At 46.1% G+C, this 27,350-nt stretch overlaps 1 protein-coding gene across 2 annotated transcripts in view; it reads left to right on the forward strand.

Annotated features, from left to right (window-relative positions):
- znrf3 (zinc and ring finger 3) overlaps positions 1-27,070 on the forward strand; it is a 110,653-nt gene extending 83,583 nt beyond the window's left edge. Inside the window, exons 3-8 of one of the 2 annotated variants that reach the window (XM_071402462.1) lie at positions 15,939-16,013; positions 18,416-18,547; positions 19,123-19,230; positions 21,181-21,348; positions 22,322-22,424; positions 22,763-27,070. In XM_071402462.1, coding sequence (XP_071258563.1) covers positions 15,939-16,013; positions 18,416-18,547; positions 19,123-19,230; positions 21,181-21,348; positions 22,322-22,424; positions 22,763-24,669 — 2,493 coding nt within the window. In that variant the 3' untranslated portion in view covers positions 24,670-27,070. Of the gene's footprint in view, positions 1-15,938; positions 16,014-18,415; positions 18,548-19,119; positions 19,231-21,180; positions 21,349-22,321; positions 22,425-22,762 lie in introns of both variants that reach the window. The other variant, XM_071402461.1, reaches the window with a different exon arrangement.
- Positions 27,071-27,350: the final 280 nt, after the last annotated feature.

A 27,350-nucleotide genomic window follows, 5' to 3' on the forward strand; every position in this document is an offset into this window, starting at 1 on the left:
ACACTGCCTTGCTCAGGGGCAGAACGACAGATTTTTACCTTGTCAGCTCGGGGATTCGATCCAGCAACCTTTCAGTTATTGGCCCAACGCTCTAACCACTAGGCTACCTGCCGCCCCAGCTTAACAGGCAAAATACTGCAGGTGGACAACGATTGCTCCCATTGGTCAGTTCTGATGAGGTAGTTGAGATCCTAGGATTATATAAATTGTATAAATAGTTTTTCTTTAGAAAATCCTATTTATTAATTAACGTGGATGTTGATTTAAGGCAGCCCCCCGCAATTCTCTGATTCAGAGGGGTTGAATGCAGAAGACACATTTCGGTTGAATGCGTTCAGTTGTGCAACTGACTAGGTATCCCCTTTCCCTCCCCTAAAGGTACCAAAGTGGATGCTTATCTGACAATGACTAAATGCTCCATTATTATGATACCTAACAGTGAGGTAGTGTAACGGTTGGTCAACATAGCGTGTTGTGTGATTGTGGTAGCTAGTTAGTGACACTGTGGCCCACGTTGATAATGTAATGCCCAGAAACATTGCGTCACAATTTTTTTTAATTTAGATGATAAGGTTATTATGTTATCTTACTGTACATGACGTAAGACGTTTGTTTGTCACACGTCCTGTTTTAATAAGAAAAGGAACCCAACTCCAGTTCCTAGTAGTCTTAGCTTTTTCACTGGAATACAACACAGTCGTTTTGATGTGTACCTTTTGATAAGTGGCTGGTTACTACGTTACTGTTTAGTGTTTCACTTTCTAATTTCCTCCAATTCTGTCTCTCCACTCTTCTGTCTCTCCACTCTCTCTTTACTGATGAGCCAAAGGACACGTTTTCAATTCTCGACTATAAAACGGGTTTACATGTTTCCAAGAGAACGTTCCCGCAAGGATGTCCTTGATTCAAGATTTTGTGGGCCCTTTTGTTACAAATTGATGAGAAATATTGACTGACTGTAGTAGAGTGTCCTTGCATTAGGATGTTCCTAGTAAATAGCCTAGTTCCTAGTAGTGCTTCTTTCTACAACTTGAATGCAGCACTGCAGTTTTGTACTGACAGCTAGGGGGGTTATGAGTTAAAAAAAAAAAAAAAAAGTTGACTTGGTAGATTTGTGAGCAAAAAAGCCCAGTTGGTATTATTTCAGCAGTTAACCATGTGATTCTTTGTTTAGCGTTGTCTCAGCCACACATGGTAGTCAATGAACATCAGTAATAAATTCACTCCAGAGGAATCTACAGAGACCTGTAGAATACAAATGATTATTACTTCCATAAATCAATTATACGGTCATAACGGCTTGGGAGATGTATGCATACAGGTTTTTCGTTGGTGATCCTACAGTACTTTTCCAGTTCTGAAGTAGAGGAGGTCAGTTGGTTGGTTGGTTGGTGGGAATACTTTATAAAAGGCAGCAGGGTTCCCGAGTCTGACCCACCATCAACCAGAATGTCACGGCCGTTTAAAGGAGTGGACCAAGGTGCAGCGTTTTGAGCGTACATACTTGTTTATTTAACGATGTCGCCAACAAAACAATAAACAACCAACCGACACGTAACGCCAACGTAGTGCTCACAGGCAACTAAACATGGACAACTACCCACAAAACCAACATGGAAAATGGCAACCTAAATAGGCTCCCCAATCAGAGACAACGATAAACAGCTGTCTCTGATTGGGAACCCATTCAGGCCACCATAAACCTACATACCCCTAGACAATACAAAATCCCCATAGATAACCAAAAAACCCTAGACAAGACAAAAAACCCAAGACAGTACAAAAACTAAACAAACCACCCCTTGTCACACCCTGACCTAACCAAATAATAAAGAAAGCAAATATAACTGCAAGCTGGCATAAGACGTGCAGGGCTGGGGAGGCGCACAGGAGGCCTGGTGCGTGGGGCTGGCACAGTCTTCACCAGACGGCTAGCATGCTCCTCAGGACGAGTATGGAGAGCTGACTCAGGTGACATCAACTCGAGGACACGCTCCGTAGGGCGAATGTCGTGCCTCATGCACCAACACAGCAGCTCTCTCATAGCTCTCTCCTCCAATCTAACCATCAACTCCTTCACTGTCTCTGCTTCGCTCCCCTCGCTCACCTCCAATTTCACCCCGACTGGCTCTGGTTCCATCCTCGGCTCCGCCGACCGTCCCGTGTGCCTCCTCCCCCCCCCCAAAAAACATTTTTTCTTGGGGCTGCCTCTCCTGGCCATGCTGCTTGGTCCTTTGGTGGTGGGTAGTTCTGTCACGATCGTCTGTTGAATTAGGTGTGGACCAAAGCGCAGCGGGGTAAGTGTTCATGTTATTTTTATTTAAACAGAACACTAAACAAAATAACAAAGAGCATGAACGAAAACGAAACAGTCCTGTCAGGTGCAGCAGCACAAAACAGAAAACAACTACCCACAAACACAGGTGGAAAAAGGATACCTAAGTATGGTTCTCAATCAGAGACAACGTTAGACAGCTGCCTCTGATTGAGAACCACACCCGGCCAAACACACAGAAATAGAAAACATAGAACACAAAACATAGAATGCCCACCCCAACTCACGCCCTGACCAAACCAAAATAGAGACATAAAAAGGATCTCTAAGGTCAGGGCGTGACACAGAAGGGTTGTTTATTTTCCTGCGGATCACAAAGGCTGGAAAAGCAAACCGGTAAGAAAACAAAAACAGGGGGATAGAGACGAGAAAAAATTTAGGATATTTAATTAGCGGTTGTCCATTCTCTGTCTGTTTGGTCTCCACAGGGCAGAACCCACACACAGGGAAGAGCAGTGGCTGATGGGTGCTTGATTAGGTCCTGTGTTTTAAGTAAAACTAAGGACTGGGCAGTGGATAACACACATACACACACACACACAGAGAGCGCGCGCATAGGGATGATGGGTATACACACAGAGTGTACAAATCATTAGGAACACCTTCCTAATATTGAATGGCACCCCTTTCCTTTTCCCCTCAGAACAGCCTCAATTCGTCAGGGCATGGACTCTACAAGGTGTCAAAAGCGTTCCACAGGGATGCTGGCTCATGTTGACTCCAATGCTTCCCACAATTGTGTCAAGTTGGCTGGATGTCCTTTGGGTGGTGGACCAATCTTGATACACACAGGAAACCCAGCCTGGCACCTACTACCATACCCTGTTCAAAGGCACTTCAGTATTTTTGTCTAGCCCATTCACCCTCTGAATGGCAGACATACACAATCCATGTCTCAATTGTCTCAAGGCTTAAACGTCCTTATTTAACCTGTCTCTTCTCTTTCATCTCCACTGATTTGAAGTCGATTTAACAAGTGACATCAATAAGGGATCGTAGCTTTCACCTGGATTCACCTGGTCAGTCTGTCATGGAAAGCAGGTGTTTCTAATGTTTTGTACACTCAGTGGTGAGGTAGGGAAGAGGGACTGGTGTTATGGAGGACAACGGGCAGGGAGAGAGGTAAAGAGAGGTGTAGAGCGAAAGACGGTCTGATGAGAGAGTTCTCTCCTGCAGAACTGTAGGCGTTAATGGGTCTGTTGCTGTTTGCCAAGTCACACTGCTCTGGCTGGCCCTCTGAGGTGCCCCACCTCACACACATGAACATGCACACACACCTACTCGGTGCTCATGCACACACACGCAGTCATTCAAGCACTCGTGGGCACAAGTATGCAGACACACACTCATGCACGCACGCACACACACTCACAGTGCAACTCAATTGTATAATTTTGGTTATGTAACGCTGGCTGAATGGCCACCCCGCATTGTGCGCTGAGGCAGAGACAGGGGAAAAGAGAGGGGAGAGAGAGGGGGGACCTAGAGAGGTAGAGGGAGGTAAGGAAAGAGGGGGAAAGGGAGAGACAGCGGGAAAGAGTTTTGGGAGAGAGATTGAGAAGATCTATTAGGATCTCTTTTAGCCTACCAGTGGCTAGTCTTCCAAGAGTTCTTAAAAGGTAGGGGAGAGGGAGTGGGCGAGAAAGGGAAAGAGATAGGGGAGACTGAATGGGAAAGAAATGGGAGAGGGGAAGAGAGGAGCACCTGGTATTAGCATCTAGCGTTAGCATTTAGCATAGTCTCTAACGTTCTAGCATTAGCGTCTAGTGGTACCTAGCGTAGCACCTTGCGCTAGCATCTAGTGTAGCAACTTGCATAAGCATCTAGCATGGTGTTGTCCACAGAATGCACGTTTACTAATGACATCAGCCACACACACTCCCGTAGCTGGCTATGTTGTGTTCGGTATGAGACCAGAGGACCAGAGCCCCAAAGTACTGTACCTGAGACGGGCCCCCTCTCTCTTTGTCTTTCTACTAGTGAGGTCATCATCTGTCTCTCTCTTTCTCTATATCTCTATCTGATCGAGGTTCCGTACCCTTCCGTACCCACTGTGTTCCGAGTAAGGTTCCATACATACCCTCACACACATGTGCTGACAGTGTGGTGATGGGGTGGCCCCAGAATTAATGCTGGGTCATTTCTGTCTCTAGGCCACGATCAGGTGGTGAAGCTGGAAGAATTTTGAAAAACTATTCTGTGACGTTGCCATTTTCATATTGGTGAGACCCATCACATTGACTGACTACAAGTTGGACTAAGCAGATGACACTGATCAGGGGAATCTTCCCTCGTCATACTGTAGCTGCCTGCCTGGGCCTAGCTGCTAGCTTTTGCTTTTTGGAGCCCTTTTAAAGAGGCAGAGTCCCCATCCACAATAAAACATCCCCCACCCTGCCTTGAAGTAAATACTGATCTGACTATAATGGATAGATACAAACGATGTACTTAAACCTGTACTAACTCCCATTCAATTGTCTTAGATTAGTGATTACTTCAAGGAAGAGACGAAGGACGGATACGTGTTAAAAAAATACTCAAACAAGACCAGCGATTCTGTTCTGCTCAGACCCTCAGTGTACCTCACGTCTGGAATAGGGTTATGAATGGCTGTCGCCGTGGCTCCCAGAGTGGTTCAAGTGATCCCGTGTCCATATTTACATTCAGTAAACTGCTAGTTTACACAAGGAATGTGTCCCAAATAGCACACTAGTGCACTACTTTTTTACCAGGCCCCTATGGGCCTTGGTCTAAAGTAGTGCACTATAAAGGGATTAGGGTGATATTTGGCTCCTACACCAGGAGTGGAACACAAGTGGCTTTTTATGTGCTTCATAAACATTTTTTACATCCCCCAAAAATACTTTGAAATTGTATCGTTGACGTTCCCCTCAACTCATGTAAAACACTCAACTTTAACGGGCTGCCCCGGTGATATTAAAAAGGAGAATTACGGACAGAGGGAGAGTCGAGTTGACTTTTTTCAAAAGAATGTCGCCCCAAAAGTCAAGGGCACTCAAAGTCCACATGCAGTCAGGAATCTGGACGTGGTGTTTTTACGCCCCGTAGAACTGGAGAGCCGTACAGAGTCTAGGTGGAGGTTTCAGGGTGGGATTTCATGGCCATGAGGAACGACACTGAGGATGAGGAGAAAGGGGTTAATGTGCGTGTGCGACTGTATGGTATGTCCCCGTGCGATTGGTTGGACAATGTGTATAGCTCAGAAGTAGCAGGTCGTGATTTAGCAGTGCAGGTTATTTCATTTTTTTAATTCTGCCTCAATCACTGGTTATGAGAGTAAACCGAAGTGTGCTGTTGAAGCTACAGTTAATGTCGGAAGTTTACATACACTTAAGTTGGAGTCCTTAAAACTCGTTTTTCAACCTCCACAAATTTCTTGTTAACAAACTATAGTTTTGGCAGGTTAGGACATCTACTTTGTGCACGACACAAGTCATTTTTCCAACAATTGTTTACAGATTATTTCACTGTATCACAATTCCAGTGGGTCAGAAGTTTACATACACCAAGTTGACTGTGCCTTTAAACAAATTCCAGAAAACGATGTCATGGCTTTAGAAGCTTCTGATAGGCTAATTGACACCATTTGAGTCAATTGGAGGTGTACCTGTGGATGTATTTCAAGGCCTACCTTCAAACTCAGTGCCTCTTTGCTTGACATTATGGGGAAATCAAAAGAAATCAACCAAAAATGGTAGTCCTCCACAAGTCTGGTTCATCCTTGGGAGCAATTTCCAAACGCCTGAAGGTACCACGTTCATCTGTACAAACAATAGTACGCAAGTATAAACACCATGGGACCACGCAGCCATCATACCGCTCAGGAAGGAGACGTGTTATATCTCCTAGAGATGAACATACTTTGGTGCGAAAAGTGCAAATCAATCCCAGAACTACAGCAAAGGACAAAAGTACAAAAGTATCTATATCCACAGTAAAACGAGTCCTATATCGACATAACCTGAAAGGCCGCTCAGCAAGGAAGAAGCCACTGCTCCAAACCGCCATAAAAAAGCCAGACTACGGTTCGCAACTGCACAATGGGACAAAGATCATACTTTTTGGAGAAATGTCCTCTGGTCTGATGAAACAAAAATAGAACTGTTTGTTTAGAACTCATTGTTATGTTTGTAGGAAAAAGGGGGAGGCTTGAAAGCCAAAGAACACCATCCCAACTGGGGGTGGCAGCATCATGTTGTGTGAGTGCTTTGCTGCAGGAGGGACTGGTGCACTAAACAAAATAGATGGCATCATGAAATAAATCATTTTCTCTACTATTATTCAGACATTTCACATTCTTAAAATAAAGTGGTGATCCTAACTGACCTAAGACATGGAATTGTTACTCGGATTAAATGTCAGGAATTTTGAAAAGCTGAGTTTAAATGTATTTGGCTAAGGTGTATGTAAACTTCAGACTTCAACTGTATGTGCTAAACGTGTAGTCTAAACTAACTCACACGGTGTTATTGAGGTAAACTATTGTGCTCACACCATTTTTTTGCGTGCGTTTAAGGGATTTTCTGTCTCCTGCTGGATGTATACTGCATAGATATTTTGCTCAGTAGTGATGTCATCTACTATAGTTGGTGGATAATAGTTAATTAGTCACATATGGGAAACGAAGTTCAGTTTGTTTGAATGCCATTGGCAAACATGTCTACATATATGCATGTGTCGGATGAAGAGTCATTCTGAGAACAGAGCTTTCATTTTATTTTAGCAGAATGTAAATAATGCCCTGGCACACGGTCTCTAAAACAGAAAGGAGCGAGAAAAGAAGCTGACCACATGTAAGAAAATCCATGGGAGAAAAGTATGCCTTTATCTTTTAATAAAGGGAGGAGAAGCCAGGAGGCTACATGAAATGACTGTGTAATAGCAGAGGAGAGGAGAACCTTCTGAAGACTTAATTCACTTAATTATAGCAGTGAGCAGAGCGGGAGAGCAGAGCGGGGGAGGGAAGAAAAGAGAGGAAAGAAAAAAGAAGGCGAGCAAGCATGAGAGAGTGAGAAATGGAGAGTTAAACTCTGATGAGAGCTTAGCTAAGTATACAGGTTACAGGTGTATACACAGCCTAGTGTGTGTGTGTGTGTGTGTGTGTGTGTGTGTGTGTGTGTGTGTGTGTGTGTGTGTGTGTGTGTGTGTGTGTGTGTGTGTGTGTGTGTGTGTGTGTGTGTGTGTGTGTGTGTGTGTGTGTGTGTGTGTGTGTGTGTGTGTGTGTGTGTGTGCTTCTAGGGCCGTGTTTACACAGGCAGCCCAATTCTGATATTTTTTCCACTAATTGGTCTTTTGACCAATCACATCAGATCTTTTTCAGAGCTGATCTAATTGGTCAAAAGACCAATTACTGGGGGAAAAAGATCAGAATTTGGCTGCCTGTGTAAACGCAGCCTATGTGTGTGCACTTGGGTGCATGTTTATGTACTCAGCAGCCTCCTCTGGTGCACATACAGTATCTAAACAGTTGGACCTAGTGTTCATGCTGATCTATCCTGAGAAAAGTCACTTCCCAGACTGCATGGTGAAATCTTCTTTCCTCTAAAAAACACAAGCTGGCAGATGTATTTAGCCGTTCTAAACATAGGGTTCTTCTTCCTCTCTGTCCTCTGTGTCTAGACGCCAGGCTCTCCTCCTCTCCTCGTTGTAGGCTGTGGTTTCTGTCCACTTGGGTTGGATTGTACCCTCTTTCTCATGCTCAGGGCCAACATGTAGCCAGTTGAGCCAGCGGCTGGGCCGCACACTGTGGCTCTGGCTTTAAGTCAGTGGCTGTGTCCCAATTGGCACCATAGGGTTCTGATCATAAGTAGTGCACTATGTAGAGAGTAGGGTGCTATTTGAGACTCCGACTAGCTCTGGGTAAGTGTAAGTGTTTATGACAGACAGGCCATATGCATGGCATGGCAGACAGCTAGAGTTGAGAGTTTCTGACCTGTGAGTTTCATGTTTTGTTTACTTTAAAACATACTGTAAGTCGCTTTAGAGGCAACTTTACATTGTTATTTCAGTCACCCATGCCACCTTTTACTTACGCAAAGACAAGGCCATATCTTTCTATAGTTCTCCTACAAATATATTATGGAGATTCACATTGTTATCTGGTAGCTGTGGAAGTAACATTACTTGAAATTCCTGAGCGGTTTTGAACCGATGAAGCAAACAGAATTACTGATCAGAACATCATTTTTTTTGCCTAATGCTATACTTGTACAACACCACCCTATTCTTTCTTTACTTCATAGAAACCCTCGAACAGTGTGTGAAAGTGTAGGAGTAGAAGGTTTTAGTGTGACAAGACCTATGACGTTGTGGAGTAGTGTGTCGGCCTTTTCTCTCTTCATAGGGACTAGGAGCACACCGCTACGCTACTCTGCTCTGTTTTTCTGTGCTCTATTCCATTCTACTCAACTCTGCTCTGTTGTACTCTGCTCTACTCCACTCTGCTCTACTCCACTCTGCTCTACTCCACTCTGCTCTGCTCAGGGGAAATAGTTGTTTTTTTTAGATGTAAACAACCCAATCCTCATCCTTCCTCTCAACGTGTGTGTGTGTGTGTGTGTGTGTGTGTGTGTGTGTGTGTGTGTGTGTGTGTGTGTGTGTGTGTGTGTGTGTGTGTGTGTGTGTGTGTGTGTGTGTGTGTGTGTGTGTGTGTGTGTGTGTGTGTGTGTGTGTGTGTGTGTGTGCTCGTGTGTGCTCGTGTGTGTGTGTGCTCGTGTGTGTGTGCTTGTGTGTGCTCATGTGTGTGTGTGTGTGCTTGTGTGTGCTCGTGTGTGTGTGTGTGTGTGTGTGTGTGCTTGTGTGTGCTCATGTGTGTGTGTGTGTGCTTGTGTGTGCTCATGTGTGTGTGTGTGTGTGTGTGTGTGTGTGTGCTCATGTGCGTGCGCTTTACGTTAAAAGAGGGAGCTGCGCTTGCCTGTAGGTACATTTTTGCTGTCATCAGGCAGGCGAGTCCCTACACTGCAGCGCATGCCCAAATGGAGATTCTTTAGCAGGGATCTCTTTCTTCTTGAAGCGTCTTACCAAGAGCTATTAATTATTAACGTAGATGGCTAACATCAAAGCGTCTGAATTAAATGGACTACAGCCAGAGCCTGGCAATGGAGAGCTGAAACTGGGTGAGAGGGAAACACACAGAGAACAGAGTAAGAGAATTCACTCTTCGCCTCAGAAGTTTAAACGCATTTATGCAGTTTGGGGAAAAATAAACGTGTTAGCTCCTATAAAGTGGACACGACTGTAGACCTAAAGAAAGGACTAGCCAATGAGTTCTATTTAACCCCATTAGAATCAACTCGTTGGTCTCTGTGTGTGGATACTGCATTCCGTATGTGGAGTACTACTTTGTTGTGAGTCAGTTTGTTGTTGATCGATGGTGAAGCATTAGTGAATCATTCATCCCCTTCTACCCTGTGAGAACCTGTATTAAAGAATACACAGACACACACACAGTGCGAGCTCACTGCACACTTCCTCTAGTCAAAATGAAGGTGAATGTGGATTGAGGTGGAGGGGCGCCAGTCAGCCTGGCCTGGCCTGGCCTGTAGTACACAGATGTACAGTACCAGTCAAGTTTGGACGCACCTACCTACGAAACTGGCTCTCATGAGGACCGCCACAGGAAAGGAAGACCCAGAGTTACCTCTGCTGCAGAGGATAAGTTCATTAGAGTTATCAGCCTCAGAAATTACAGCCCAGCCATGTGATCAAGTAACAGACACATAGCAACTGTTCAGAGGAGACTGCGTGAATCAGGCCTTCATAGTCTAATTGCTGCAAAGAAACCACTACTAAAGGACACCAATATGAAGAAGAGACTTGCTTGGGCCAAGAAACACGAGCAATGGACATTAGACCGGTGGATATATGTCGTTTGGTCTGATGAGTCCAAATTTGAGATTTTTGGTTCCAAACGCTTTGTCTTTGTGAGAAGCAGAGTAGGTGAACGGATGATCTCCGCATGTGTGGTTCCTACCGTGAAGCATGGAGGAGGAGGTGTGATGGTGTGGGGATGCTTTGCTGGTGACACTGTCTATGATTTATTTCGAATTCAAGGCACACTTAACCAGCATGGCTACCACAGCATTCTGCAGCGATAGGACATCCCATCTGGTTTGCGCTTAGTGGGACTATAATTGTTTTTTGAACAGGACACTGACGCAACACACCCCCAGGCTGTGTAAGGGCTATTTGACCAAGGAGGAGAGTGATGGAGTGCTGCATCAGATGACCTGGCCTCCACAATCACCTGACCTCAACCCAATTGAGATGGTTTGGGATGTGTTCAGCATATGTTGGAACTCCTTCAAGACTGTTGGAAAAGCATTCCAGGTGAAGCTGGTTGAGAGAATGCCAAGCGTGTGCAAAGCTGTCATCAAGGCAAAGGGTGGATACTTTGAAGAATCTCAAATAAAAAATATATTTTGATTTGTCTAACCATTTGTTGGTTACTACATGATTCCATATGTGTTATTCCATAGTTTATGTCTTCACTATTATTCTACAATGTAGAAAATAGTACAAATAAAGAAAAACCCTTGAATGAGTACTGTAGGTGTGTCCAAACTTTTGACTGGTACTTTAGGTTCCGTGTGTGTAGTTCCATTTTCCTGGAAGGCCTTTTGGCCCAATTGATGAAAGGTTCCACTCCATGGGTCCTTTGCACAGGTAGACCAAACCTTTGACTGGTACTGTATATAGATGATGGGAATAGAGAGAGAGGGAGGGATCAATCAAGCACAGTATTTTCCAAATGTCAGCCTATTCCCTATTCCCATATAGTGCACTACTTTTGACAAGACCCTATGACTGCTCTCTGCTCTCCCTCGCTAGTCTTTCTACCGGTCTATCTCCGGTTGTACAGTATTGGAGAGGAATCAGTCCTGGTTGTAGGGAACACGAGTCCCAAGGGTTCCCCGTTCTCTCCTACACGGTGGCTTCTGCAAGTTCTCATCTTTGGGATAGAACATCTATCATATGGAAAGACGGGAGCGGTATCAGGCGTACAATATAAGTGTAGGGAGCTGGTCTTTTCTCCCGCCTTGGGCTGCCCTCTTATGCCCTGGACTGTATGCTCATTAATGTCTATATTCAGCTTAAATACAGGACAGAATTGTAATCAAACTGCATGGCACAGTCTCTCTCTCTCACACACACACACACACATACACAGGGTCACTGGTTCGAATCCCCGCCCCGGCAAGTTGGAGAAATCTGCCGTTCTGCCCATTGAGCAAGGCACTTAACCCCCAACAACAACTGCTCTCCGGGTGCCGATGACGTGGATATCAATTAAAGCAACCCCCCGCATTTCTCTGATTCAGAGGGGTTGGGTTAAATGCAGAAGACACATTTCAGTTGAACGCATTCAGTTGTACAACTGACTGGGTATCGCCTTTCCCTTCCCTATAAGTTGTAGATTCTTCCGTGCTCTAAAGTGGAATGAAGTCCGCGGGGTTCGTTCCAACTTCTTCCAGCTGCTTAACTACAACTTTAATTGAAGAACAAAACAGTTCAACTCAATAGCGCTTGGCGTAAACGGTTTCTGTTGCGAAACTTTTTGCATCAGAATCAGCGTAAAGAATACACCCCTGGGCTCAGACAGAATGGGTGTTGGTTGGTCAGGGAAAGTAGGAGTTAAAGGGCCAATCAGCAGTTGAAACAATAAAAAAAAGCGTTCTACCCGCCACTGTTTCGCTAAAAAGCTGAGGGATCGGGCTGGAGAAATGTAATCACTCTCAAATCCATAGACAGAGCAAGGACTTACCATCTCTGATATAAAAATTATAGTTTTAACCATATTTTGAGGCTATACAGTGTTTGTTTACATTTACTTTCCACTGAAATGTGTCTTCCGCATTTAACCCAACCCTTCTGAATCAGAGAGGTGCGGGGGACTGCCTTAATCAACATCCATGTCTTCGGTGCCCGGGGAACAGTGGGTTAACTGCCTTGCGCAGGGGCAGACCGACAGATTTGACCTTGTCAGCTCGGGGATTCGATCCAGCAACCTTTCGGTTACTGGCCCAACGCTCACTAGGCTACCTGCCGCCCACATTGGTGAGAAACAAGCTAATATTTTTTATGAGGTACGACGGTTAAACTAAGCTCATGAGGCATATATAAGTTAAATTATTCAAGAAACAGTGGGTACAGAGGGATGACGTTTTGGCTTGCCTGTTGACATCACCATGCGATAAATTGGTTAATAGGCCAACAAGCAAGAGAGTTACAAACCTCAATAATAGCTCGTTTTCAGTTTTCCCGTCCCCACTCAGACCATTCTCAGACTGTCTTAGCAAAATTCTTACTGTGATTTGTTTTAATTAAAATGGTCAAAGAACCAAAAATAGGTTCTTAGTCCTAGAGCAAATTGCTCTTTGCTGTCTTGGAGAGGTCTGAGTGGGGAGGGGAACCCCGGTTCTCTGATATTATGAGTGGGGTTCGCTAAGGACCGCCCTCTGATTATTATCAAGCATGCTTCTCTTCCTGACGCTCTTGCGCGCAGGGAAATGCAGTGAGATATCTCACTCGTAATATCAGAGAACCAAGGTTACACAGGTGAACTTAAGTTCTCTTTCAAATAAATCTCACATGTGGGCATATGGTCAAGTTGCGTATCGCTAAAGCCAGGGAAGTCCCTACATAGCAACCCTCAGAGGTCCCAAAACTAAGGGAGTACGGACCAAGAAAATGCAGGGACAACCCGTCAGGAAAAACCTCAAAAAGTGAGGGAAAGCCCAATACATGGACCAATCTCAGTATAATGAGACATGTCCCAAAAACAGTGCCCAAGAGGTCAACTCCTCTATAGGAGAGGGCCCTTCCAAGCCTCTCTGAAGGCTATCACCCTTGCCATTATAAATCAATATAATGGTCCCCGTGACCTTGACAGGCCTTGAGCGCCTATAGAAGACAGCCACTCAATTTCGAATCTGGACACGGTCCGCTTGTAGACATTAAGGAGCCCAAACTCCACTGGAGGATGGGAGAACGGGGTCATCAGTCCCCAACTCCTGTGCTATCTCAAGGATTTCCGTGAGTTGATCCCGTCGTCATCCTCGTTGTCCCCTAACTCTCTTTCCCCTGACACTACTTCGTCAGACAGTCAGGGGAGGGAGTCGAGGCTATCCATGACCTTGCCCCAACTGGGCTCGGTTGCGGGGAGCTGAGCCTCAGCTGTCGCTTTTGGCTCGGAGGCATGAGGGGCTAACGAGATAAAAGAGACGAGATTTCAGCCTCCTCTTCAGACCTGCTGTAGTAAGCAATCTGCAGTGCTTACAGGACTCGGGGTCCTCGAGCGCCTCCGAGGCATGTTCCCTACCCAAGCAATTAATGCATAGAGGGTGGGAATCTTTCCCCGCTATCATGAAGCCGCAAGCTCAAGAACGTGGGGGTTCGAGTGCTGGGCTAGGCTCGTCCTGGGATGGGATAGCAGTGGCCATTTCAACGGATAAGGGGGACCGAACAATGCCTGTTGTAAAAATAACGTGCAGACGGCATAGGCTAGCTAGTTAGAAGCCCTGTGGCTGGTGGCTAAAAAAAGAGTAGCTTGTGTAAACAGCGACACCAAGCTAGCTAGTTAGGAGCCTTGCGGCATAGCACAAGCAATATTGAGCACTCTGTAACGCTATAGCTGCGAGGCTAGTGGGGCGTAAGCTAGCTAGCAGCCACCTCATGGTGAATGTGTGCTGTGGCTAGCTCAGTGCTGGCTGAAGGAAACCGAGTGACCGAGTTAGCATTCAGAGAAAAAAGCTCCCGTGACCGACAGTGCCTTGAAGGCAGAGAGGGTCGGTCTAGCTAACACAACGGGTGAGCGTAGCTTAACTAGACTATAGAAGGGAGCTAGCAAAGCTACCGTGTTGCAGGTAGGGTATGCTAGTGAGGTTTGCTTTCCTCCCAGCAAGTTAGCCGAAGCCTTGCAGCATGGGCTAACTGAGTATCAATAGCTAGCAGTGACACTAGCTACTAACGGAGACTGAGAAGTCGAAATTTCTACTTAAATCAAAAACCTGGTTAGAAGTCAACCTCTCAACAGGGTCTGAAGACCTATGCTCGGCAGCGATACCCTTCACGGATCACTTGTGAGCTGGCAAACGGTATCCAGTCGATATGAGGAGAACTAGAGTAGTGACACTTCTGTTGAGGAAAAGAAGTGAAAATAACCAGAGGGCGGGAGAGTGTCTCCTTTGATGGAATTGAGGGTCACCTCATTCGCCGCTTTGCCTGTCTGTCTCCAACAGAGTGTTTTAGATTGATACTTTCGAGAGTATGCGGTCCTTAGTGAACCCCAAATGTGAGATATCAAAATGAATAATTCAAAGAGAACTGAAAACGAGCTGTTACTGGCAGAGAGTTTTGGTGATGTCACCAGGCAGGCCAAAACACCATCCCACCAAAACAGGCAGCTCTTTTGTGTGTCCTAAATGGCACCCTATTCCCTTTTATAGTGCACTTCTTTTAACCAGAGACCTGGGCCCTGGACAAAATAAGTGCACTACAATAGGCTGTCATTTGGTATACTGGTCTGTCTCTCGTGACACCATGTAGTAAGAAAGAAAGTTGAGAGACAGACCACATGTGCTCATCCTTCCAAAGTTATCATTGTGTTGTTTACCTCTCCATGGACTGGGGTCGACTCCCTCGGTCATCTCTCTCGCGTTTTCTCTCTCTCGAGGTCTCTCTCCCTCTAGCTGCTGGGCCTAGCTGCTGCTGGAGTCAGGCCATTCAAAGTCACACAACCCCCTCCAGTGGCTGGGAGTGAGAGTGCAATGTGTTTGGAGGGAAAATACATTGAAACAACTGAGTATAAAAAACATTGAGGACACCTGCTCTTTCTATGACATAGACTGACCAGGTGAATCCAAGTGAAAGCTATGATTCCTTATTGATGTCACTTGTTAATTCCACTTCAATCAGGGGTATGGTAGTAGGTGACAGGCGCGCCGGTTTGTGTCAAGAACTGCAACGCTGCTGGGTTTTTTACGCTCAACAGTTTCCCATGTGTATCAAAAGGTCAACCACCCAGAGGACATCCAGCCAACTTGACACAATTGTGGGAAGTATTGGCTTCAACATGGGCCAGCATTCCTGTGGAACGCTTTCAACACCTTGTAGAGTCCATGCCCCGACGAATTGAGGCTGTTCTGAGGGCAAAAGGGGGTGCAACGCAATATTAGGAAGGTGTTCTTAATGTTTTGTACACTCAGTGTAGACACACTTTGGTTGTTAAGCAACAAAACTGACGAGTGTGCAACTATGGGGCAAAACAGACTGGGTTGTCTTAGACTATTGACAACATGTAAACTCTATTTCTATTTCGCACACACTTGTTGTCTTTCAATGACATTGTTACAGTTGTTGGTTAGCTAGCTTATAACGAGCCACCTAGGATTCCCCACAAGGCAGCTTCTTGTCATTGTTGCTCGCTTGTCTGTCTGGCTCCCGGTTTCAATTTCCGTTTCAGATGTACTTATTTGAGTTCAAGGTGATGTTTGTAAACAAAAGTAGAGAGTAGTGAAAGTAGTGCCTTCATTTGAACGATTTATGCATATCTAATGATTGTGTTTTTCTCTGTTTATTGCAGGCGAAGCGAGCGGTTCAGAGGGGAGCGACGGCTGTCATCTTTGACGTGTCCGAAAACCCTGATGCCATCGATCAGGTCAGTATACACACACACACACACACACACACACACACACACACACACACACACACACACACACACACACACACACACACATGGCACTCACATCCTAAGTCTCCACTTATTCAATGAAGGAAACAGAGTAGCTATAAGCCAACGTGCTAAGGTTAAAAACAGATTCCTCTCCATTCAAACACCCACATTCTTCTTCTCTTTTCAAAGACCTTCTGTCCTAACAAGACCACTGTCAACTGACTGAGACATGCCCTGCTATGACAAGCAGGTTGTGTGTTTGCCCAACAATATACTCTTTCTGGTCAAACCCATGTGGATGAAGCAGGCTCACTCAACTATTAGGGGCTTTGAGTCTAGCCTAAGGACCCGTCCCAAGTGGCACTCTATTCCTTATATGGTGCATAGAGCTCTGGTCAAAAGTAGTGCACTATATAGGGAATATGGTGCCATTTAGGATGCAGACTGAGTCCTACCCTGCCTGCCTTAAGAACAGTGTACTGTGTGAGAGAGACGTTAAATTGATATTCAGGTTAGGGTTTTACTCAACCATGAGCGTGCTCCGTGGAGCTCATAATTGCAGAGGTAGTTTAGAGCTGCTACTGCACACCAACACATTACCTCATCCCCTAGTACCCCGAATAATCCGAGTCTCTCTCGCTTTTATCTCTCTCTCTCGTTCTGACTCTTTTTTTCTCTTCTCTCGCGGACTTTTCTCTCTCTACTTCTTTCTCCTTCTCTCCCTCTCCCTCTCCCTCTTTGTCTCTCTCCTTCCATTCTACCTGAGCTAGTTCCTGTTTCTATGTTGTTGGCTGGTGAGCTCCCTGCCTGTAATACAGAAGTCTCTCCTCCACCCTCTAGCCTCCACCGGTGCAGCGTACATAGCAGCTTTGTCAGAGAGAAGAATTCTCCTGTGGTATTCAGCCAGGCCCAGAGCACCAGGCCCAGAGCACCAGGCCCGAACATGCAGGTTTCTCTGTGAACAGGCCTCCAGGCTGTAGGCTACAGCAGCAGTGTAGCAGCGACCCACAGAGATGAAAGGCTTGAGAAGGGACCACATGAAAGGCAGTGTGGCCCGCGGGGTTAAATTCCCCTAAGAGGGTTTCCAGTCACAGCTGCCCAATCGGTACAGACACGACCCACAAGGCCGAGGGGCAGGGAGGAGGAGTTACAGAGAGTTACAGTTAACGTACTACGGGTGAAATTAGGAGGGAGAGAGAGGGTTAGAAAGTTAATGTTTTTAACCTCTCTTTTTTAAATTGTTCTTGCCACTTACATGATCTATCTACTTTTACAAAGGCTTTAATTTAATGTAGAGTTAAACATGATGGTTTCTGATAATAGAGAAGCACTTTGTTGAAGTTCCATTTGACTTCGAGGGGTTGAGTATCTCATCTTTCAAATTCACTTTGTCCTTCAATTCAAGCACAGGCAGCGTAACTTTGCTAGCAGTGTTGGCACTTTTGAGAGTCTAGTGTAGATTAACTTTGTAGATTGCAGGGGGGAAAGAACACACGCAGAGGCAGAGATGTGAAATTGCCATTTGCTATACTGTAACCAGAGAGAGCATATTTCACTTGGTAACATGACGACGGGAAGAAATTGAAAAGTGAATACCCCTGGTATTTCCCCTGGCCTTTCTAAATTACAGACTAGAGAGGACCGGGAGGGAGGGGAGCCGACAGAATGGAGAGACTAGAGAGGGCAGGGAGGGAGGCTGAGAGACTGGAGAGACCAGATAGGGTAGGAAGGGAGGGAGGCTGACTGATTGGAGAGACTAGAGAGCAGGGGGAGGGAGGACAACAGACTAGAGAGGGCAGGAAGGGACGGAGAGAGGCCGACAGTTTTGGGTTTATGCTTTCAATTAAGGCCTAGACAACCAGGTGTGGGTTGTTCTTTGCTAAAATGGGGACCTTAATTCATTAAAACCCACAGACACTCGGCCCTCTGTGGAATGAGTTTGACACATGGACTAGAGGGCAGGAAGGGAGGGAGGCCGACAGCAAACTGGAGAAAGAGGAGCTCAGTGGAGGAGGCAGTCCACAGCTTCCATCTCTCTCTCTCTCTCTCTCTCTCTCTCTCTCTCTCTCTCTCTCTCTCTCTCTCTCTCTCTCTCTCTCTCTCTCTCTCTCTCTCTCTCTCTCTCTCTGTCTCTGTCTCTGTCTCTGTCTCTGTCTCTGTCTCTGTCTCTGTGTATGTTGATGATAGGACACAGTTCTTATTCTTCATTTACAATACTGAAGGTCGATGTGGACCGGGCCAAATGTGGAAGCTGGCCGTGTCGGTGTTCTCCTACATAGCTGACCTGTTATGTGTGTGTGTGTGTGTGTTCTCCTGTATAGCTGACCTGTTATGTGTGTGTTCTCCTGTATAGCTGACCTGTTGTGTGTTCTCCTTTCCTGCAGCTGAACCAGGTAGCGGAGGACCCTCTGAAGAGGCCAGTGGTTTATGTGAAGGGGGCCGATGCTGTGAAGCTGATGAACATAGTCAACAAGCAGAAAGTGGCCCGTGCCAGAATCCAGCACAGACCACCAAGGGTAAGAGCCAGACAAGCCAAACCAGAACCACTGGGGAGATGCTAGATGTGTGTGTGTGTGTGTGTGTGTGTGTGTGTGTGTGTGTGTGTGTGTGTGTGTGTGTGTGTGTGTGTGTGTGTGTGTGTGTGTGTGTGTGTGTGTGTGTGTGTGTGTGTGTGTGTGTGTGTGTGTGTGTGTGTGTGTGTGTACGCACACATTTGCAAGTGAATGGACTAGCCAAACCATATTTTGATCATAACTCTTATTTAAACCCTACACACTTCACAAAGCACTATACTGAGTCTAGTCCCACAGCTAACAGTTACAGACATGGGAAGTCATTCTTCTAGAGAAATCTGAGCCTCTCATTTATTCTCTCTCTCTCTCTCGCTCTCTATTCTTCGTTATATCACAACAATTTTCACACAGTCATTTTATCAATGGATGGTGCCAGGGGTGCATCTATGCCCAGTTCTGTGCTTCAATGCCTGTGTGCCTGCACGTGTGTATGCAAGCATGTGTGTGAGATGTCTGCCTTTGGCTGTATAGACATAATTTAACAAACCCTTCTCCACCTGTCTCCCTCCCTGCAGCAGCCTACGGAGTACTTTGACATGGGGATCTTCCTGGCCTTCTTCGTAGTGGTATCTTTGGTCTGCCTCATACTGCTCATCAAGATCAAACTAAAACAGAGGAGAAGCCAGGTGAGCACACACACACACACACACACACAGTCTTGCGCAGCTAACCTTGTGGTGACATACAATTCAGTCCCATTCAAAATCCTATTTTCCCTAACCCCTAACCTGTACCCTAACCTTAACCCAAAAACCTAACCCTAACCCTAGCTCCTAACTGTAAAACTAAACCTAATTCTAACCTTAACCTTAAACCATAGAAATAGCATTTGACTTTGTGTGGACTTCTGGTCCCCACATCTAGTTTAACACGTCCACACACACGGAGTGCTCCACCATGTCCTCATAATGCTAGTTCACCTAGGGTTGGAGACATTAGATGCTATGCTGATGGATGTGCTCTGAACAGGATGTTACTGTAGTGTAGGCCTGGAGTGGTCCATGAGTCCGGATTAATGGGCGCATGAACCGCTAGCGGAACACCTACGACAACATCCGGTGAAATTGCAGAGCGCGAAATTCAAATTACAAAAATCGTAATATTAAACATTCATGAAAATACAAGTGTCATACATCATTTAAAAGCTTAACTTCTTGTTAATCCAACCGCGTTGTCAGATTTCAAAAAGGCTTTACGGCGAAAGCATATCATGCGACTATCTGAGGACAGCGCCCCACACCAAAATACTTTTTCAACCAGCACAGGTGTCACAAAATCACAAATAGCGATTAAATAAATCACTTATCTTTGAAGATCTTCCTCTGTTTGCAATTCCAAGGGTCCCAGCTACACAATGAATGGTCGTTTTGTTCGATAAAGTCCTTCTTTATGTCCAAAAAAGTCTGTTTAGTTGGCGCCAATGATCTCAGTAATCCACTCTTTCAACATGCATACAAACGAATCCAAAAAGTTACCAGTAAAGTTCGTCCAAACAAGTCAAATGATGTTTCTAATTAATCCTCAGGTACTCTAATATCTAAATGAACGTTAATATTTAAGACAGAGAATAGTATGTTCAATAGGGAAGATAAATAATGAAGAGCGCGCACCTCATTCACGCGCCAACAAGGCTACTTTTCTAATGAGAGACACCTTGTAGTTCTTCCAACTACTTCCTCATTTTTCAAAAAACAAGCCTGAAACCCTTTCTAAAGACTGTTGACATCTAGTGGAAGCCATAGGAACTGCAATCTGGGTCCTATCTATTTGTATTTCCCATAGGCTAGCACTGAAATGGCCTGTGACCTCAAAATAATTTATTCCAGATGGATTTTCCTCGGGTTTTCGCCTGCCATATCAGTTCTGTTATACTCACAGACATTATTTTAACATTTTTAGAAACTTCAGAGTGTTTTCTATCCAATGCTACCAAGTATCTCCAAAACAGGTTTTAACATCTAATTAACCTTGATGGAGAGCAGCACAGTAGCAGGTGAAATCCTGCCAGCACACCTGTGTGTGTGTGTGTGTGTGTGTGTGTGTGTGTGTGTGTGTGTGTGTGTGTGTGTGTGTGTGTGTGTGTGTGTGTGTGTGTGTGTGTGTGTGTGTGTGTGTGTGTGTGTGTGTGTGTGTGTGTGTGTGTGTGTGTGTGTGTGTGTTAAACAGAGGAACACACTCCAGGGGACTGCGTTTGGGATTAATATAGAGAAACCTGCCAGTGTGTGTGCACACGTGTTTCCGTTTGCGTGTGTGTGTGTGTTCCTGATGAGCCATGTCGACTTCCTTGAAGTGTTAATGAAAATAGCAGTTGACACCAGCAGCAGATTGTCACACGTTACGAAACCTCTTTCCAGTTGAGTTCACACTGGGGCATGCTAAGGACACTCTGTCCTCAACATATTGCTGACTCTATGTAGGCTACATGACCATCACTGTATCTGTCCTTATGTACCTGTCTACCAACATTGTACCTGTCTACCAATACTGCACCTCTCTTTATGTACCTGTTGTGTACCATTATTCCCAGCCTGACCATTTCTATCCCTCCTCTCTCTTCTCCCTCTCCCCATCTCCAGAGTTCTATGAACAGGATGGCCATCCAGGCCCTGGAGAAGATGGAGACCAGGAAGTTCAAGGCCAAGGTCAAAGGGCAGCGCGAGAGCAGCTGCGGGGCATCGGATTCACTGAGCAGTAGCTCCACCTCCGACTGCGCTATCTGCCTGGAAAAGTACATCGACGGAGAGGTGCGAGAGAGAACACACACACACACGCACACACTGAATAATGTTCATAACAAAAAGTTGAGAGACTTTGTTATGTCAGAGTGGCATTTTAATTGGAGTGGTATTTGAAAGTGGTGAGTTTAAGGCACATGGTCAAACTGACTTGAATTTCTGAGGTCACCGTAGAAAGATGTTTCCTAGACCCTATTCTGGGACCTTTGAAGGTTTACAGTAACAGCATTGCTAATCATGGCCCAGCCTGGGGACGTCAGAGGACCAACCCAGAGCCCCGGGCCCCCAGGGGACCCAGTCTGTCAGTGAGTGTGTTATGTGTCGTCTTGGGAAACCAGGGGGAAGAAAACACACAACAAAGCATAGTAGTGATATAAAAGGCTGAATGGCATCAAAGGGGTTTGAGCAGTGAAGTAAGACAAAAGATGGGAGGGAGAGAGCCCAAAGAGGAGATGAGTCATGCTAAGGGGCAGTGAGAGAAGGAGAGTGGGAGAGAGGGAAACGGCGAGAGAGACGGAGGGACAAACTTGAGCTATCTTCTGTCCAAGAACGGAATAATAATGATCCTTCTTTGTGTCAAGTCTTGCTGTGTTCTGTATAAGGCGCTCTCTGGCTCGGCCAACGGCATGGTGTCAGGTTTGAGAAGAAGGGTGACTGGTGTAGTTTGAGGGCTCTGTGCTGCCATGATGAGTAGTGTAGTCTTGGGTTTGATTGTGAGGTTGGATTTGTTCGGTGTAGCTGTAAACTGATGTATAATGTGACACCGGTGAAGAAGAGAAACCTTCTTGCTGCTTTGCTGCCACCTGTTGGCCATTCATCCAACAAAACGCCAATAATGTCCTTCGATATCATGAGCCTTAATAACTAACCTTAACTCTTCTTCTTCCCCCTCTCCTCCTCTTCCCCTGTTCTTCCCCTCCCTCTCCTCCTCTCCCCCTGTTTCCTCCCCCTCCTCTTCTCCTGCTCTCCTTCCCCTCAACAGGAGCTGCGGGTCATCCCCTGTGCCCACAGGTTCCATAAGAAGTGTGTGGACCCTTGGCTCCTCCAGCACCACACCTGCCCTCACTGTAGACACAACATTATCGGTGAGTTGGTACACACTGGCTGCATCCCAAATGGCACACTATTCCCTATGGGCCCTGGTCAAAAGTAGTGTACTATATGGGGAACAGGGTCCCAGTGGGGGAGCACCTGTGGCTCTCTAATAAGAGTTTCCAGTCAGCGCTTTTGTTCGACTACACAACCCACTAAAACAGTAAAAGCAAAATGCAGTTGATGTGAAATACCCTTTTCATGAAATAAAGTAAATATTACAACACATGAAACTGTAACTGTAACAAAGCTAACCTTTGAAAGACTCTTCTTTGACTCTCTAGGTTAACCTTAATCAAACACTCTCCCTCTTTCACACCCCTCTTCTCAGAGCAAAAGAAGGGGAACCCCGGCCCTGTCTGCATGGATGGCAATCCCGTCCACAGCCGGCAGCAGAGGGTAGTCCTGCCCGTCCACTACCCAGGCAGGGTGCACCGTGCTGGGCAGGTGACTACCTACCCCACCCGCACCTCCATGGACCCCCATGGTAACCCCATCACAATGCTCACTGTGGACCACCACCCAGACCCCCAGGGCCTGTACCCTCCCCAGTCTGCCCACGCCGGGGCCTTCCTCCGGGGCTACCACCCCCACACTACCGTGCACCTGGACCACTCCCTCAACCCCCACCACTGTGGCCTGGAGCACCAACACCGCGGCCTGGGCCTCAACCCCCCCACCTACCCCCAGCACCAGCAGTCCGGGCCCCACCATGGAGCCTTCAAGAGGCCCAAATTCCATGGGCGCAGCTTCTCGCGTGCTGCCTGCTACTCGCAGTATGAGACCATGTACCAACACTACTACTTCCAGGGCCTGACCTTCCCCCAGCAGGGTGAGGGGGCTGCAGGCGTAGTGGGGGTGGCTGGGGGCGCCGGGCCCCACAAGGGCCACCACAGCAGGGCCTTCCAGGGGGGTCTGCTCTACCCCACGGTGGTCCACATGGCCCCCGCTACCAGCTCCAGGATAGGGGAGGCAGGGAGTGGTGCCTCAGGCCTGGGCTGTTACCATGGCCACCACTCTGTGTGCAGCGGTTACCTGGCCGACTGTCCGGGCAGCGACAGCAGCAGCAGCAGTTCAGGCCAGTGCCACTGTTCATCCAGTGATTCTATGCTGGACTGCACCGAGGTTAGCAACCAGGGGGTGTACGGCTCCTGTTCTACCTTCCGCAGCTCCCTGAGCTCTGACTACGACCCCTACGTCTACCGCAGTAAGAGCCCCTGCAGGGGTTCGCAAGGGGAGCCAGGGGCCACAGCCGCAGGGGCCTCCACCGCCTGTCCCTCCACAGCCGAGGACTCCCTAACCCCAGCTCCCTCGGGGGGACAAGATGGCTGCAACCTGCAGCCACAGCCTCCTCCAGGAGCCTGTGGGTTCGGCTCGGGGGACCAGCTCTCCAGCTGCAGTCTGGAGCCCAACTACAGCAGCCGCTCGTCACTGGAGCAAGCCAGGGACACCAGCACCACTAGCACTACCTCAGCCGGCCCTCTAGAGGGAGCCGCTGACAGGGGGAAGGGGGGGCAGACAGGGGAGGAGATAGGGGGGAATCATGGCCTGGGGGGAGTAGGAGCAGGGGCGTGTAGCTGCTGTTTCGAGGTACTCCCATCCAACATGGAGTGCATAGGTCAGCAGGGGCAGGACTCGGACACGGCTGGGTCTCTGGCCTCCTCGGGGCGTGGCTGTCACAGGGTCACAGAGTTCCATCAGCAGAGCTCCGCCTCTCAGCATCAGCAGAACTTTTACGGCCAGGGGGAGCACCTGTTGGCTCCGTCGGAGCAGGTGAGTTATGAGGGCCTGCCCTGCTTCTTCTACAAGGAGATGAAGGTCCACCGGGCCACAGGGGGGCGCTACAACGAGGATTATGCCGTGAACGTGCAGTACGCACACCACGCTGCAGACTCAGACGCCTGCTCTGGACAGGGCTGCTGTGGCGAGCTCAGCCAGAGAATACCCATAATCCATGAGGACACAGACTGTGAGCCGGGCTTGGGGGCGGAGACCCAGAGCAGCCTACTGCTAGGCAGCATCATTACGGGGGAGGGGCAAGGGGGCGAGGGGCGGACTGGGACTCGTTGGCGGGTGGAGCCAGGTGAAGGGGGGTACTTCACTTCAGGACCGTTCAGAGGTCAAACGTACCCCACCCAGGAGGAAGAGACCAGGGCCCTGTTCCATCCCCGGAACGCCACTAACCACGATGCGTCAGGAAACAGTAAAGCTACAGATGAGGGGCTTGGGGGTATATGAGGGGGGGTGGAGCCCAGAAACAGCCTCTTTGGTACCGAACCAGTCAGTCGTTCAGTTAGTCGATCAACAAACCCTCAGTTGCCTTGTTCTAAGCCTTGCTCGCTCGCTGAGCTCTGAATGTTATAATCCTATATGGTGATGGTGTGGATTTCTACTGAAAATTATATGATGGCCTGCCTGGTGTAACCAGGCCTATCCAGTTCATTCCTGTGGCTCAGCCCACCTCGTGGCCCCACCAGCAGCTTCTACAGGCTGCGATAGAGAATCAGGCTACAACATATGGGTGGAAGTTCAGTGGTTGGCTTGGCAGGGGCACAACACGACATGTAGGCTACTACCACATACCATCAGTGCCAGCCAGTGTCAGTCATGAGACCCATTAGAAGATAAACTAATTGTGTTAGCTGGGCCCAGTTTGTGAGATTGTATTTTCTGATTTGGTGAGTTGTTTTTCTTCACATGATATCGAAACTCCATTTTGTGCAAAACTTTTGAGGATTTCTTTCCTTTTTTCCCCTTCTTAATTCTTATTACACAAATGCCTGGATGTACATACAGTATGTATGCACTATATGTACAGTCAGGTCAAAAATGATTGGCACCCTTGTTAAAGATGAGCAAAAAAGACTGTATACAATAAATAATACAAATACTGAGCTGTATTATATTTTCGGGACTTGAACCCGATTGAAAACCTGTGTTTTGATTTGAAGAGGGCAGTTCATAAGCGCTGACGAAGGATATCAAGGATCTGGAAAGATTCTGTATGGTGGAATGGTCTAAGAGCCCTCCCAATGTGTTCTCCAATCTCATAAAACATTTTAGAAAAGACAGTGTTGTTATCCTCACAAGGGGAGGGTGCTTGAGTATTGAAAAGAGGGGTGGCAATATTTCTGACCCCTATCTTTTTTTAGATTTTTTTGTATTACTTGTTAAATAAAGTATCTTCCTCTGAGCAATTGTATTAGCATAAAATAAGTCTTTTTTGCTCACCTTTAGACCTGACTATGTGTGTACTGTACTGCTTTTATGACATACAGTTACCTATACAGCTTGGATAACAAGCTTCAACAAACCACCAACTCAGATGAAAGGTTATGGAAGAATACCAAAACATTTCCTTTTTCTTTTTTAGGGGGTTGGGTGGGGATTGGGATTGGGATCTTTGGTAGTTGGAGGACAGCCAGTGTCAGTCAGTCACCCACTTCTCTCATTGAGAAGATGAAGCTAAGCTATACAAACTACTCTACAGTTCTGTCTGTTGGTGGTATACTCAGACCAACACCAAGCCTTAGGCCAGCGAGCCATACTTATTATCTGGGGCGGGACTGTGTCACTTTTTGGTTGAATAGAGGTCCACATAGTGACAAGGTTTCTCTGAGTTCCTCGAAAGAGATTTGGAAATCTTCAAAGGATTAGTTTCATATCCGTTTTAGTTACTATTTCTAGTTTAGAAGCTCATGTTTTTTTTTGGCAGTTACTCATCTAGCCTCCTCAACACTTAAGCTCTAATGTAGATGGTCGTATGAGGCTCTTGTGTTGCTTAAAAAAAATAGGCCAAAGGAAAAAAGTATCATTCACAAGGGATCTCTTTTATACTGTGGCTGTGTGTTTTTGTTGATGTATTTTTTACAACGCAGTTACAAAAAAAGCAGCACACCTGATAAAAAAAAAAGATTAAATCACACAATACACATCATGCTCACAAACAATATCAACATTGTTTGTTCATTCATTCATACCTTCTTCTGTTTGTTTTACAGACTGTATTCTACTGTTTCTATGAAATGTACCCATTCTCTTCACAGAGGCATTCGTTTTGAAATAACAATATTTATATGTTAACCCAGAGCCCTAATAAATTAAAGATATTGAGAATCTAATCTTGCCTTTGCATAGAGATGTACTGCAAATGAAAATGTGGGGGTACGCAAGTCACTATTTAATTTGTTTTAATTGTTTGTAGCACTTAAGATTATATAAAAAGAAAATGTGTACAAAAAAAATGCTTTTTAAAAAACAATTTAAGAATATAATTATTTTCTCCATCATTACCATTTTACAGATGTTTAAAAAGGTTAGAAATCAATCTGTATATTTCTGTATCTGTATAGCAGCACATTTCATAAATGGAAATATGTTCTCTGAATATTTATTTACTAATATATTTATCTTTAAGCCATGTCTTATGTTGAGTGTATGAACATTTTGGAGTTGTTATTTGGTTGCTTTCTTTGATAAATCACTAACATGAGACTTTGTAAATACATGGTAATTGCACATAAGACGATTTTAAATATTCTCTGACCAAAAACTGATTTAAAAAATGTAGTATCATACAGTTTTGTAATTAAAGTGTACAAAGATCTGTAAAATATACAGTTTTATTCAAGTAAATCATGTTGTGGCATCTTTCTTCCTAACCTTGTCATCTTAATTCACAACAGTTCAATTAGAAGTGATGTCTTAAGTCTGGGATACATCTCTTTTGGGAAGACCATTTTTGGAGGAAAGCATCTGTGGAATATTTCAAACCATGCAACTTAATCGTAGTCTTTGTCTGGCCTGGAGTTAACTGAGTACACACTGCAGTTTTTGGGCTTGGCAGCCAAAGTTAGAACTTTGGCTGTTCTGTGCCTGTACATACACCTAGGTTCAAATACATGTGTATTTGTTATTTA

This window comes from Salvelinus alpinus, chromosome 5 (assembly GCF_045679555.1).
Source record: "Salvelinus alpinus chromosome 5, SLU_Salpinus.1, whole genome shotgun sequence".
Classification (NCBI taxonomy): Eukaryota; Metazoa; Chordata; class Actinopteri; order Salmoniformes; family Salmonidae; genus Salvelinus; species Salvelinus alpinus.